Source organism: Oncorhynchus mykiss, chromosome 6 (genome assembly GCF_057628025.1).
Source record: "Oncorhynchus mykiss isolate SJ-2025 chromosome 6, ASM5762802v1, whole genome shotgun sequence".
NCBI lineage: Eukaryota > Metazoa > Chordata > Actinopteri > Salmoniformes > Salmonidae > Oncorhynchus > Oncorhynchus mykiss.
The window spans coordinates 82,484,772-82,499,878 of record NC_143027.1 but is presented as its reverse complement, the minus strand read 5'-3'; the positions used below and the strand labels follow the sequence as shown (position 1 = coordinate 82,499,878).

The following is a 15,107-nucleotide window of genomic DNA, read 5'->3' as shown; positions in this document are numbered from 1 at the left end:
ATGGCATTTTATCATGTACATTTTGGTTGGGGCAAACAAAATTTAAAAAAGTGGGATGCAGTGTTCTCCCTGTACACCAAGGCAGAACCGTAGGATAAATAAGGGGGGCATATAAGCAGACAATGAAAGCTCTTACAATATTCTGATTATATTTCTCTAAAATAGGTTATAGGCCACATGTGCACCACCAAGTCAGAACAGTAGGGGTAAATAGACCAAATAATTAGAGTGAGGCACATGGGCTACTAACACCTTCTACACAACATACACTTAGTATTACTTTCTTAGCTACAGTATACATATCTCCTTGGCATATTACATAATGTATGCAGCAGCATACATGACATTTTTGGACTCACCTTGTTGTGCTGTGCTCACCTGAACAGGAAGGGGCAAATTTTGTCATCAAAGTCTGGCATTCTCTGAATTTATGATGCTTTCAAAACAACTGGGAACTCTGAAAAAAACGGTTGAATCATGATGACGTCAATGATCTTAAGGTCGTAGCTCTAGAAAGAGGCCAGATTCACAATTCCGAGTTGGATGACCGTTCAACATTTATTTTCCCAGTCGGAGCTCATTTATTCACGATTTCACAGGTTTTTTTTTATTCATTAAAGTCAAGTTTTTGCAGTTCCAAGTTAACTCTTGTTTTGTACGCGGCACAAATCATGATTCATTGACAGCATGGCCAATGTTGAATGTTTATCATTTTAAACTTGGAAAAGAGCCCCTTAATCCCAGATTTGGGACCACACAGCCACTCCACTGAATAGCAAGCTTGTGATTTATTAGCAATGCTTGTACCCTGGTCCTGGAAGAGCAAATTTCAGTTGGTGGTGGAGTAACTGAAAAAGGTTGGAAACCACTGAGCAAAGTGATGATGAGCTATATGGCCATCTTGAATTTAGGCTATTTAAATGCCATTGGCCTACTCTATGTAGTGCAATATAAATCCATCAGACAACATATTTCCATGGCCTACAATTTTTTTTTTAAACTTGTATTTAATCAGGAGAGCCCAATTGAGACCAGTGTCTCATTTGGAATGGAGCCCCGAGGACAAATAAATCCATCAACACAACAACAGAAGATTAAAAAAAATAAACTACAAGACAGATAAATACATGACATCAGGTTATTATAACAAGTTATAATAGTCAATTGAAACAATTGCACACTTCAGCGAACTCATTTAACAACAAACTTTTAAACTGCCCTATTGGTACCAGGGAATCCAGGTGTAATTTGTTTTGTAAGTTATTCCATAACTGTGGTGCATTCAAATTAAAGGCAGATTCACCAAACTTTGTGGAGACAAGTGAGACCTCGAGTTGCAAATGGGTTTGGTATCTCATATTTTTATATTTCAACAGGAAAGTGAGGTAGGTTGGAAGCTTGTGAAGCAGAGCTTTGTAAACAAGAAGGGAGTAATGAAGTGATCTACGGGATTCTAGTGAGGTCTAGACGACCTTCTGATAAAGGATGGAGTGATGAGTATTAAAACTGTCACCTGTAATAAAGTGAAGGGAGATATGGTAGACGGCATCCAAAGGTTTAAGACTACGAGTAGTGGCTGCTGCAATCAGGTAAATGGTGTCAACATACTCAAGAACTGTCAGGAAAGTTGACTGTACAATCTGCTTCCTGCTGTTCATGAAGAGGCAAGATCTATTTCTAAAAAATAAGCCCACTTTAAATCTTAGCTTTTTAACTAACCTCAGTATGTTTTTAAAAGTTACATCTTTATAAATCCAAAGCCCAGATAGTTATAGGCGGGAACCTGCTTGAAGAGAGAGCCATCCAATGAGTGAATATGTAGCCGATCTGAGACATTTTTCAGTGAATTAAAGAACAACATATATTTAGTTCTGTCTGCATTAAGTTCACGTTTTAAATCAACAAGGGTTTTCTGTAATGCAACTAAATCAGATTGCAGCTGTAACATTGCTTGGTCAACAGTCGGTGCAATGGCATACATAACCATATCGTCTGCATACAGATGAATATTACAGGATTTAATACATAGACCAATATTATTTATATAAACATTAAAAAGGACAGGTCCCAATACAGACCCCTGCTGTTCACCTTTCGTAATATTGAGAAAATTAGACTTGACACCATCACAAAGCACACATTGTGTCCTGTCTGTCAGATCGCTCTTAAACCATTTGAAATACTTATTGTCCAGGCCCATTTCTGACAGTTTTTGAATGAGTAGGGAATGGTCAACGGTGTTGAATGCCTTAGAAAGGTCTATAAATCAGGCAGCACAATGTTTTTTATGATCTAGGCAATCCCATCATCTAAAACAAGCATATTAGCTGAAACAGTTCTATGCCCAGCTCTAAAACCAGACTAGTGCATATTTAGAATAGAGTGGGATGTTAAAAAAGTTTGTACCGGGGAGTTGGTCAGGGATTCTCGTACCTTGGCTAGGCAAGATAACTTGGAGATTGGCGGTAATTATCATAAGGATCTCCGCCTTTATGTATCTATCTATCTATCTATCTATCTATCTATCTATCTATCTATCTATCTATCTATCTATCTATCTATCTATCTATATATATATATATATATATATATATATATAGAGAGAGAGAGAGATGAATATTACATTTATATATGTAAATATATATATATATATATAAATATATAAATATATATATATATTTATTCAGATTTTTCAGGGGGAGCTGCAACACCCTCAGAATCCCTACTTCCTGCGACTATGGACAGAGAGCTGTAATAAGAAGGGGTCAAGTGAATCATTTTACATCGATCTTTAGCAAGGCACTTAGTACATCACAGACATCAAATGGTTGAAATGAAAATAAACTATGTGAGTCTGTTAGAGCATTATTCTTTACAATCTGTTGAGGCGACTAAAGGACTACCTCTTTCAGAGACGATCCTTTCAAGCAGGTGGCCAGCTGAAGTCTAACGCTTATTAAAAGCACTACAAATGTACACGTTGTCTAGTATGGGACCAGAGGCTGTCAAAACCCGCCGGGGCAATGAGGGGTTGGAGCCGTGTTTCAAAGATTTGACAATTTTCCAGAATTTAGCTGGAAAGTATTAACAAAAAAAACGAGTTTATAAACTATTCGAGAATACTTGGCTTGTTGCAAAGCAGTTTTGCTCTGCCGCATTCGGATTGTGTGGAAATGATCAACTGTGTGTTGTAGTGTTTCGTGTCGGGTGTCTAATATGCATGATCCAGACAGATTTGTGGTAATTCCAAAATAAAGCTATTCAGCGATGCTGTCTGCTTGACGTGATACCAGAAAACAGCGCCACCTAATGGGTTAAAAGAAAACAACAAGAAGGATTCACAGGAAGAGACGTAAAACCGCGGAAGTGTGCGTCATTCCTGGAGAGCGAGAAAGAAAGCAGTAACAAACACTGGCCCATTAGTCTGTGAAAAATTCGCAATAAAACGCAAAAATGCGTCATTAATATTTTCCACGGTTATCAATCGTAAAAGCCAATAAGGACAACGGTACGAAATGGCGACTGGGGGTGGTGGCATCGGTCCACCGTCCAATCTTGAAGGACGAGCATCAAATTTCGCCCATTCTGGAGCGGGAAGAAATGCTGGAGTGGCCTCGAATATGCCAGTCCCCGTGGTCGCAGCACCAATCTCACCCCCGTCGGGTGGCCTTCACCGGGAGCCTATGTACAACTGGCAGGCCACGAAGAGCTCAGTAAAAGAGCGCTTCGCGTTTCTCTTCAATAACGAACTGCTCAGTGACGTTAGGTTTATTGTCGGTAAAGGTAGACAGGCGCAGAGGATACCAGCGCATAAATTCGTCCTAGCTGCTGGTAGTGCAGTATTTGACGCCATGTTCAACGGGGGAATGGCCACCACCTCAGCCGAGATAGAGTTACCTGATGTGGAACCTGCAGCCTTCCTAGCCTTGCTAAGGTAACATCTATTGACCGACCATGCACTGCATTGCGATATAATATATTTATAGAGAGGTGTTTGTTACCCCAGTACGTTAGTTAAATTGTTCCCCTTATGTTATGAGTGCTGACATTGCATTGTCTGTATGATAATATTCATGTATTATTAACACATTAGAGACTGCTGCCTATAGGCATAGACTAGTAATCACTGGCCACTTTAAGGAATGGAACACTAGTCACTTTAATAATGTTTACATATCTTTCATTACTCATCTCATATGTATATACTGTATTCTATACTATTCTACTGTATCTTAGTCACTTAATAATGTTTACATATCTTTCATTACTCATCTCATATGTATATACTGTATTCTATACTATTCTACTGTATCTTAGTCACTTAATAATGTTTACATATCTGGCTTACTCATCTCATATGTATATACTGTATTCAATACTATTCTACTGTATCTTAGTACATGCCGCTCTGACATTGCTCATCCATATGTATATACTGTATTCTATACTATTCTACTGTATCTTAGTCCGTTCTGCTCTGTCATCACTCGTCCATATGTACATAGTCTTAATTGATTCCTGCTTAGAATGGTGTGTGTTTTATGTATATGTTGTGTAATTTGTTAGATATTACTGCACTGTTGGAGCTGGAAGCTCAAGCATTTTGAGACACCTGCAATAACATCTGCTAATTACGTGTATGTTACCAATACAATTTGATTTGATGTGAGTTGATGAAAGTGATATCAAACGAGGCTCCTGCCTGAGCTATTCCTGATTACTATGCCTAACTACCTCTTTTAAAAAATGAAACGTTTTTCTCTTCTATATGCAATGTCAAGCTTTTGTTTTAGAAGTCAAACATTCTGGTGTTCTGGAAGCCTGTACATCCCACCTTCTTTGACCACTTACTGTGTGTGTGTGTGTGTGTGTGTGTGTGTGTGTAGGTTCCTGTACTCTGACGAGGTCCACATAGGACCAGAGACGGTGATGACCACTCTGTACACGGCGAAGAAATATGCCGTTCCTGCTCTAGAGACTCAGTGTGTGGAGTTCCTTACCAAACACCTCAGGGCAGACAATGCATTCATGCTACTCACTCAGGTATATAGGGCTGCTAATATAACTCCTATTGCATAAACTATTCTACATAATACTGCTACTCACTCAGGTAGTATATAGAACTGGTATCATTAACTATATTACATAAAACCCTCATGTGGGTACTAAAGAATATGCCAGCTCTTCACTAAATAGAATAGACTACTGTAGTTCATCACTTAGAAAGAATAGCCAAGATGGCATCTCTGCCAATTCCTCTTGGGTAACAATTCAGAACAGGGTAATCAAAACTCCAAAAACTAAGCCATGACTGAAGATAATACACAGGCCTAGATGACTTGGGTAGTACTACAGAATAAACTAGCTTAAACACAGGTCACATCCCACACTGTCCATGTCCACTGTCCAAAGTATTTGCGTAGGCCAATGTGCTTCCAAAACAAAACATCTTCAAAAATGTAAGGTATATTCAAGTGTTCTCGTTTCCTGTTTTTGTTCTGTTGAGCGAGCAAGTTTGATCCTAGAATGTTGTATATTACGTTATGCCTTTATCAAATCAAGTGCAAATTGGTGGGGCGGTACTTGAACAGACAACTTCCCCATGTGTCTCATGCTGATGTGTCATCTTGGACCGTGCTCATTCTTTCTGCAGGCCAGACTATTCGATGAGCCTCAGCTTGCCAGCCTCTGTTTGGAAACAATAGACAAAAGCACCGGTGATGCCATAAACGCAGAAGGATTCACTGACATTGACCTAGGTATGCATCAGTATGGCCTATTATTCACACAGGAACATATCCCAATGATATACAGTGGATGATATACAGGAACATATCCCAATGATATACAGTGGATGATATACAGGAACATATCCCAATGATATACAGTGGATGATATACAGGAACATATCCCAATGATATACAGTGGATGATATACAGGAACATATCCCAATGATATACAGTGGATGATATACAGGAACATATCCCAATGATAAACAGTGGATGATATACAGGAACATATCCCAATGATATACAGTGGATGATATACAGGAACATATCCCAATGATAAACAGTGGATGATATACAGGAACATATCCCAATGATAAACAGTGGATGATATACAGGAACATATCCCAATGATATACAGTGGATGATATACAGGAACATATCCCAATGATATACAGTGGATGATATACAGGAACATATCCCAATGATAAACAGTGGATGATATACAGGAACATATCCCAATGATATACAGTGGATGATATACAGGAACATATCCCAATGATATACAGTGGATGATATACAGGAACATATCCCAATGATATACAGTGGATGATATACAGGAACATATCCCAATGATATACAGTGGATGATATACAGGAACATATCCCAATGATAAACAGTGGATGATATACAGGAACATATCCCAATGATAAACAGTGGATGATATACAGGAACATATCCCAATGATATACAGTGGATGATATACAGGAACATATCCCAATGATATACAGTGGATGATATACAGGAACATATCCCAATGATATACAGTGGAACCGCCAATAGACTTATAGTGTTGTTAAAAAGGAAAATGCTATTGCAACCTCTTTGCAATAAGGAATTGAGACCAAAAGCTCAATAGAAGTGTCATGTGTTTAATACCAAGGATACAGTCAGCTGAGTGTTTACAATTAGAAAGCTCACAACACATTTTATATTCTTCGCTTGTAGGTGTCACCTCCCCAGCTATACATTTTATGACCCCAATGAGTTTCCCTCTGGCTCCATGGAATGTCCATGGTCCTCTTTGTTTAGCCAGATGTCAGAATCACACCCCGTCCATCTTCTGTTCTGGGCCTCACCCTGATCATTAGGTCATGGTTTCTAAATGAGCGTACACACAGTTTCATGGCCTAAACTCCATTAATACTCACAGTAATCATTCACTAAACAGGATACAAACTAACTACAGTTTAACTTGTAACATGTTACATTTTAATAGAATCCATCAGTATTTTATTAGGATTCCCATCATAGAGGTAGTGGAAGAAATTAACTGCTTTAAGTGTGTGTTGGTTTCTGGGTGCGTTCTGGAGGCAATTGAGTTTAACCTTTGACCCTAACCCCTTCCCTTTTTGCCATACTGTGTAGACTAGACCTAACACTGAGCCTGTGTTTTTAGATACGCTGTGTGCAGTGCTGGAGAGAGACACCCTGGGGATTCGCGAAAACCGTCTATTTGGTGCGGTGGTGCGCTGGGCGGATGCCGAGTGTTACAGGCAACAGCTTCCCCTCACCTCTGAGAACAAACAGAAGGTTCTGGGCAAGGCCCTAACCCTCATCCGCTTCCCACTCATGACTGTGGAGGAGTTTGCTGCGGGTGGGCATCTCTCTGTCTGAGACATACACACAGAGAGTTGTAGTTTAAAATGCTAAATAACTTAGAACTCTGCTTTGTCAGATTTCACATATCCTAAATGTTATTACTTTTTAATACAAGTAAGCACTGCTTTTCATCAAGCTCAGTTTTGTAAAATGTAAATACTTGAACATACTTGTAACCTAGAATTCATTTTGAACATAACGGTGTATAATCATTTTATAAATGTGTTTGTGTTTCTGCTGTCCAATGAACCCAGCCCTAGAAACCAGTTTGATATTAATTATTGTGCAACAGGGCCTGCCCAGTCTGAAACCAGTTTGATATTAATTATTGTGCAACAGGGCCTGCCCAGTCTGAAACCAGTTTGATATTCTTTCTTGTGCAACAGGGCCTGCCCAGTCTGGAATATTGTTCGATCGGGAGGTGGTAAATCTGTTTTTACACTTTACAGTAAACCCCAAGCCGCGGGTAGACTACATTGACAGGCCCCGCTGCTGTCTCCGAGGAAAGGAGGGCAGCATTAGTAGGTTCCAGCAGGTTGAAAGTCGCTGGGGATACAGTGGCACCAGTGACAGGATCAGGTGAGACTGTGTACCTGCTTGTCTACACCGTGACAATGTCCTACCGGCCCCACACTATACAATTACAATGACTAAAAGCCCTTGCACAGAAATGGCTTTTATTTGGCTCTATTTGGCTATTTGTTTTTTGGACATGCAAATTATTCAGACGGAAAAAGATAAACTATTAATACTAATTCAGATGATGGTGTGTCAAATGCAGCCTCAGTACAACACTGGTTTGTCCTTCAATAACCTATAAGCCTTTTTCTACAGACCTCAGTGGAGAGAAACACTTATGAGCGGCAGGTGGCCTAGTGGTTAGAGCGTTGGGCCAGTGACCAGCAGGTAGCCTAGTGGTTAGAGTGTTGGGCCAGTAACCAGCAGGTAGCCTAGTGGTTAGAGTGTTGGGCCAGTAACCAGCAGGTAGCCTAGTGGTTAGAGCGTTGGGCCAGTAACCAGAATGTAGTCTAGTGGTTAGAGCGTTGGGCCAGTAACCAGCAGGTGGCCTAGTGGTTAGAGCGTTGGACCAGTAACCAGCAGGTAGCCTAGTGGTTAGAGTGTTGGGCCAGTAACCAGCAGGTAGCCTAGTGGTTAGAGTGTTGGGCCAGTAACCAGCAGGTAGCCTAGTGGTTAGAGCGTTGGGCCAGTAACCAGAATGTAGTCTAGTGGTTAGAGCATTGGGCCAGTAACCAGCAGGTAGCCTAGTGGTTAGAGTGTTGGACCAGTAACCAGCAGGTGGCCTAGTGGTTAGAGCGTTGGGCCAGTAACCAGCAGGTAGCCTAGTGGTTAGAGTGTTGGACCAGTAACCAGCAGGTAGTCTAGTGGTTAGAGCGTTAGGCCAGTAACCAGCAGGTAGCCTAGTGGTTAGAGTGTTGGGCCAGTAACCAGCAGGTGGCCTAGTGGTTAGAGTGTTGGACCAGTAACCAGCAGGTGGCCTAGTGGTTAGAGCGTTGGACCAGTAACCAGCAGGTAGCCTAGTGGTTAGAGTGTTGGACCAGTAACCAGCAGGTAGTCTAGTGGTTAGAGCGTTGGGCCAGTAACCAGCAGGTAGCCTAGTGGTTAGAGTGTTGGACCAGTAACCAGCAGGTAGTCTAGTGGTTAGAGCGTTAGGCCAGTAACCAGCAGGTAGCCTAGTGGTTAGAGTGTTGGGCCAGTAACCAGCAGGTAGCCTAGTGGTTAGAGTGTTGGGCCAGTAACCAGCAGGTAGTCTAGTGGTTAGAGTGTTGGACCAGTAACCAGCAGGTAGTCTAGTGGTTAGAGCGTTGGGCCAGTAACCAGCAGGTAGCCTAGTGGTTAGAGCGTTGGGCCAGTAACCAGCAGGTAGTCTAGTGGTTAGAGTGTTGGGCCAGTAACCAGCAGGTAGCCTAGTGGTTAGAGCGTTGGGCCAGTAACCAGCAGGTAGCCTAGTGGTTAGAGCGTTGGGCCAGTAACCAGCAGGTAGCCTAGTGGTTAGAGCGTTGGGCCAGTAACCAGCAGGTAGCCTAGTGGTTAGAGTGTTGGACCAGTAACCAGCAGGTAGCCTAGTGGTTAGACCGTTGGGCCAGTAACCAGCAGGTAGCCTAGTGGTTAGAGCGTTGGGCCAGTAACCAGCAGGTAGCCTAGTGGTTAGAGTGTTGGGTCAGTAACCAGCAGGTAGCCTAGTGGTTAGAGTGTTGGGCCAGTAACCAGCAGGTAGCCTAGTGGTTAGAGCGTTGGGCCAGTAACCAGCAGGTAGTCTAGTGGTTAGAGCGTTGGGCCAGTAACCAGCAGGTAGTCTAGTGGTTAGAGCGTTGGGCCAGTAACCAGCAGGTAGCCTAGTGGTTAGAGCGTTGGACCAGTAACCAGCAGGTAGCCTAGTGGTTAGAGCGTTGGGCCAGTAACCAGCAGGTAGCCTAGTGGTTAGAGTGTTGGGCCAGTGACCAGCAGGTAGCCTAGTGGTTAGAGTGTTGGGCCAGTAACCAGCAGGTAGCCTAGTGGTTAGAGTGTTGGACCAGTAACCAGCAGGTAGCCTAGTGGTTAGAGCGTTGGGCCAGTAACCAGCAGGTAGCCTAGTGGTTAGAGCGTTGGACCAGTAAGAAAGGTTGCTGTTTTGAAGCAAGGCACTTAAACCTGATTACTCTGGATAAGAGCGTCTGATAAATGACAAAATGTCAAAATAATAAGTCGGTTCAACATATTTTTGGAGGGGGGTTGCTTCTGGCAGAGCCATAAAAAACCTGCCACATCACTGTTTTTTACAGTGGTGGAACATTTCAATGCAACTCAACACCCCCAGAATAGTTTGAGATGGTTGTTCTTCTATTGCAATGTGTGCTGTTAAAGGAGTCAACCAGTTGAATTTGAGCGATGGTCTTTCTCCAGCCTCATACCTCTTCACCACACTCCCATTGGCAGAGACGATTGCATGTGTTTTAATAAAGGCAGTGTTCGTCTCCCATTGGTGGAGTTTCTACTGCATGTGTATTAATAAAGGCAGTGTTCGTCTCCCATTGGTGGAGTTTCTACTGCATGTGTATTAATAAAGGCAGTGTTCGTCTCCCATTGGTGGAGTTTCTACTGCATGTGTATTAATAAAGGCAGTGTTCGTCTCCCATTGGTGGAGTTTCTACTGCATGTGTATTAATAAAGGCAGTGTTCGTCTCCCATTGGTGGAGTTTCTACTGCATGTGTATTAATAAAGGCAGTGTTCGTCTCCCATTGGTGGAGTTTCTACTGCATGTGTATTAATAAAGGCAGTGTTCGTCTCCCATTGGTGGAGTTTCTACTGCATGTGTATTATTAAAGGCTGTGTTCGTCTCCCATTGGTGGAGTTTCTACTGCATGTGTATTAATAAAGGCAGTGTTCGTCTCCCATTGGTGGAGTTTCTACTGCATGTGTATTATTAAAGGCTGTGTTCGTTTGAGGTTTCTAAAGGTATCTTGTAATTTCCATCTCCTGTAGATTTAATGTAAATAGAAGAATATCAGTGGTGGGTTTCGGACTGTATGGCTCGATCCACGGACCTACGGACTATCAGGTTAATATACAGGTAAGCATTTAATAATGAAGAGCTAATGATGTTATCAGCCTGGTAGCCAGACCAAATGTGTCCTGTTAGTGCTTCAGTCACACGATAACTTCTCCAATGTTCCTTACTGCGTATGAAGCACTAAGAGATCTGGTTACCAGGGTTGTGTCGAGTAGGGCACATAGTAACAAAACGTTTTGCAATGGAAAACCAAAAACCTGGGTTATTAGACAAGGTCATGTAGTACCTTTCTGTTTCCAAATGTTTTTGTCCCCTGTTTGGTGCCAACTAAACACGATCCAGGCCATTATAGTGAATTTGTTCAGAAAACCTTTTTAATTTTTTTAAGCTATAGTACAAACAGTAATTGACAATAATTGTATAAATTTTTTTCAGATTATTGAGAGTGACAAAAGCCTAACGCTAGCAACAAACGACACGGGCTTCAGCTGTGACGGAACAGCCAACACGTTCAGAGTCATGTTCAAGGAGCCGGTGGAGATTTTACCCAACGTTAGTTACACCGCTTGTGCAACCTTAAAGGTACGCTCACCCCATAACGACAGTACTCAGGTGCAACCTTAAAGGTACGCTCACCCCATAACGACAGTACTCAGGTGCAACCTTAAAGGTACGCTCACCCCATAACGACAGTACTCAGGTGCAACCTTAAAGGTACGCTCACCCCATAACGACAGTACTCAGGTGCAACCTTAAAGGTACGCTCACCCCATAACGACAGTACTCAGGTGCAACCTTAAAGGTACGCTCACCCCATAACGACAGTACTCAGGTGCAACCTTAAAGGTACGCTCACCCCATAACGACAGTACTCAGGTGCAACCTTAAAGGTACGCTCACCCCATAACGACAGTACTCAGGTGCAACCTTAAAGGTACGCTCACCCCATAACGACAGTACTCAGGTGCAACCTTAAAGGTACGCTCACCCCATAACGACAGTACTCAGGTGCAACCTTAAAGGTACGCTCACCCCATAACGACAGTACTCAGGTGCAACCTTAAAGGTACGCTCACCCCATAACGACAGTACTCAGGTGCAACCTTAAAGGTACGCTCACCCCATAACGACAGTACTCAGGTGCAACCTTAAAGGTACGCTCACCCCATAACGACAGTACTCAAGTGCATGTTTACGAACAAATAGGCTATTGTGTTTTATTTTTGCCTCTGCTGCTAACATCAGCATAGTTATTATAGACTTGAATCAAATGTTGATGCAAACTAGTTTTGGTCTGTATTCTACTAGATCATCAACCCTGTGTGACCACAGTTGAGACTTTGTATGAACATTTTAATCATCAGCTCATCTTAAAGGGATTGTTCACACAAAACAACTACAGTATAAACAGTTATTTGTGTATTGTGTCCATTAGTTCACTGTTACAATTTTTTAGGAATGTTTTATGTCAAGCTTTCAAGGTGGATCATTTCAGTACGTTGCGAAAACTGCGTTTTGTGCATAATTTATCTTTGCTAACAATCCACTTGTCTCCTGTAGGGCCCGGACTCTCACTACGGCACTAAAGGGTTAAAGAAAGTGAGCCAGGAGTCCGCCACGGGGACCAAGACCACCTTTTTCTTTTTCAGCTCTCCTGGGAACAACAACGGCACGTCAGTGGAGGACGGACAGATCCCAGAGATCATCTACTACACCTAGTACTACACCTAGACAACTCCTCACCACACCTGGGTCCTGTAGAACCATGGACCCGGACTCGTCCATGAAACATTTTTGCATTTTGGTTTCCGTTGCCGCACTTAAACGAAAAAAAAATTCTGTTGCTTGTACTATTAAACATGGATCCCTAGTAAACACGACTGGGTTGTGTTCGGTAGGCAAACTTGTTGCAGCTAGAAACGCCATGAATAGAGATGACGTGATGACTCATTGCGGCATATTTTTTCTAGGTAATGTATTTCTTTCTGAACGTTCCGCAATGTTGTTCCCTGCTGAACAATGCCCTGGGTCAGGTAGACACCATCTACCACACCTAAACCAGGGGCCATGTTCTGTAGGCATAGAATGGAGGAAACGGAGTGCGACTGGGAGGTACTACCTGAGCTTGTCCAATAAGAAGCACTTGTTTTCTGTTCCAAAATGTTTTGCTATGGTGTGCTCCAATGAGAACTACCTATGAGGTTGGGTAAGTCTGAGAGTGGAATGGAATGGCGCCCTGCAGGGAGGATTGTAGCCTGGTTCCAGATCTGTTTGTGCTCTGGCTGAGTCCATTTCTGTCGTTGTCCAAGACGATTCCAGAAGTAGTTGGCAAAAGGGCAGAAACAGACCGACACCCAGGCTAGAGGGATTGTGCCTTCTGTTGTTCAGGAACGGATACAAAGACTTTTGGAAACCAAAAGGAGTGGAGTAGTGTCGGTCTAGTCTGCTGGTTTGTGAACTTGGATGTGTGCGAGATCAGTGGATGCTGGTGGGAGGAACTATAGGAGGACAGGCTCATTGTAATGGCAGGAATGGAATAAATGGTAAGGAGTTAATGTGGTTTCCATATTTTTGATACCGTTAAATTTATTCCATTCCAGCCATTACAGTGAGCCTGTCCTCCTATAGCTCCTCCCACCAGCCTCCACTGTGTGAGACATTTGACATAATAGAACTGTAACTCAAAAAGGATTGTTACATGTAGAGATGTATAATAGGACTGTGGACTGGCTGGAATCTGGGTGATGGTAGACAATGACACAGTTGGAAATGTTCTATATTCTACTACTGGCTTTCTGTGGTCCGTACCTTCATCAGGGAATTGCTCACTACAGTGCTGGTGTCTGGAGTGTATTCACTAGACACTGAAACGGGAAGGGACTACCTGAAGAAATTTGTTTTCATTGCAAAACGTTTAGCTATGGTGTGCACTTATGAATACACCCTATGTAGTGTAAAATCGCAGAGTGCCCTTCACTGTTCGATCAATGTCATTTCGTAGTTTGAGTGCTGACGTGGTAAAAGTTCCACTGTTTTCGTGCTTAACCTTCATTGATTATATTTGCAGGTGGGGTTTTTCATGTGCAAATAAAATCTTAACTAGTGACGTCTGAGTATTTGTGCGTATGTTAAAGTTTGCCAATGTATGTTACATGCTTTAATTTGTTTCCTTAGCATGTCATCTAAGAGTAAGACAGGATAATATTGTGACTGTTAATTGCTGAAACAAGTGGAAATGTATATTTTTATCTCTCTGCAATAAAGTATGTTGACACCAATGATGTATTTGTCTGATACCTTCTGAAATGAGTCATTAAAGCTACAGTCTGGGATCGGTGAAGTTGTTCAACAATACATCACCAATTTTATGCTCTCAAACACACCCATAATCTGGGAAACAGTTCAACAATACATCACAGATTTAATGCTCTCATACATAATGTATGACTATACAGAAAGATGGGGGGGAATGGCAATGTAACAAGTAGTTGTAATACTACAATAGTTCCTGTAGGTGGAGCTCCAAGTTAAATCAATGGCTCTCCAACAACACCTGCTCCAACCTATCTTCAAACCAGTTCATAGGGACCCTGAACCCACTCGCTGTGCTGCAGGCTTTTGTTCCATCCCAGCATTAATACTTGATTCAACCAACCAAGGCTTTGATTAATAGTTGATTAGCTGAATCAAGTGTTGTGCTTCTAGGCATACATTTTAAATAGCTTTGTATCTGCATGAGTTCCAGATCTAAAACCAACCACCCCTGGTCTCTCTTGTCCATGCTATGGAAATATGGTTTTTCAAATGTCCACTTATTTGATTTTCTACAATATCAAAGGTAATATACATCAGATAACATGCTAGACAAGTTGGCCTGCCTTGTAGGTAATGGAGGAGAGAGAAAGGGATATGCTTGTTTTTTAGTTTCATATGCTGAATTGCTTTGGTTGCTTGTCAAAGATGCAGCAGCTGATTTTTGTTGTTGTTAAATGAGGAATGCCACTCCGGCAAGGACATTGGCCTGTGAGAAAAAAAAAGTTACATCACTTCCACATTAGGCATACTTTACTGGGAAGAAATATGTGTTCAATTGTCAAGCTCAGGAAATAATCTTATTGAAATAGATATATTTCGTGCAAAATACATTTTGTGAAAAACAATTTGCCAAATGGTGTAAAAATTGGCAATATTTTCCAGAATCATACTTGGG

At 41.9% G+C, this 15,107-nt stretch overlaps 1 protein-coding gene across 2 annotated transcripts; it reads left to right on the top strand.

The window, feature by feature from the left end:
- Positions 1 to 3,333: 3,333 nt before the first annotated feature.
- On the top strand, positions 3,334 to 14,175 carry LOC110526698 (BTB/POZ domain-containing protein 1). 2 transcript variants are annotated; one of them, XM_090239122.1, is made up of 8 exons: positions 3,334 to 3,934; positions 4,887 to 5,043; positions 5,654 to 5,759; positions 7,186 to 7,383; positions 7,775 to 7,967; positions 10,870 to 10,957; positions 11,333 to 11,479; positions 12,458 to 14,175. In XM_090239122.1, exons 1-8 carry the CDS (start codon positions 3,516 to 3,518, stop codon positions 12,614 to 12,616), a joined length of 1,467 nt encoding a protein of 488 aa, XP_090095248.1. In that variant the 5' UTR covers positions 3,334 to 3,515; the 3' UTR covers positions 12,617 to 14,175. The 2 variants fall into 2 exon arrangements, with proteins under 2 accessions (XP_090095248.1, XP_090095249.1); XM_090239123.1 differs by having other exon boundaries at positions 3,353 to 3,934; positions 7,838 to 7,967.
- The last annotated feature ends 932 nt before the right edge of the window (positions 14,176 to 15,107 follow it).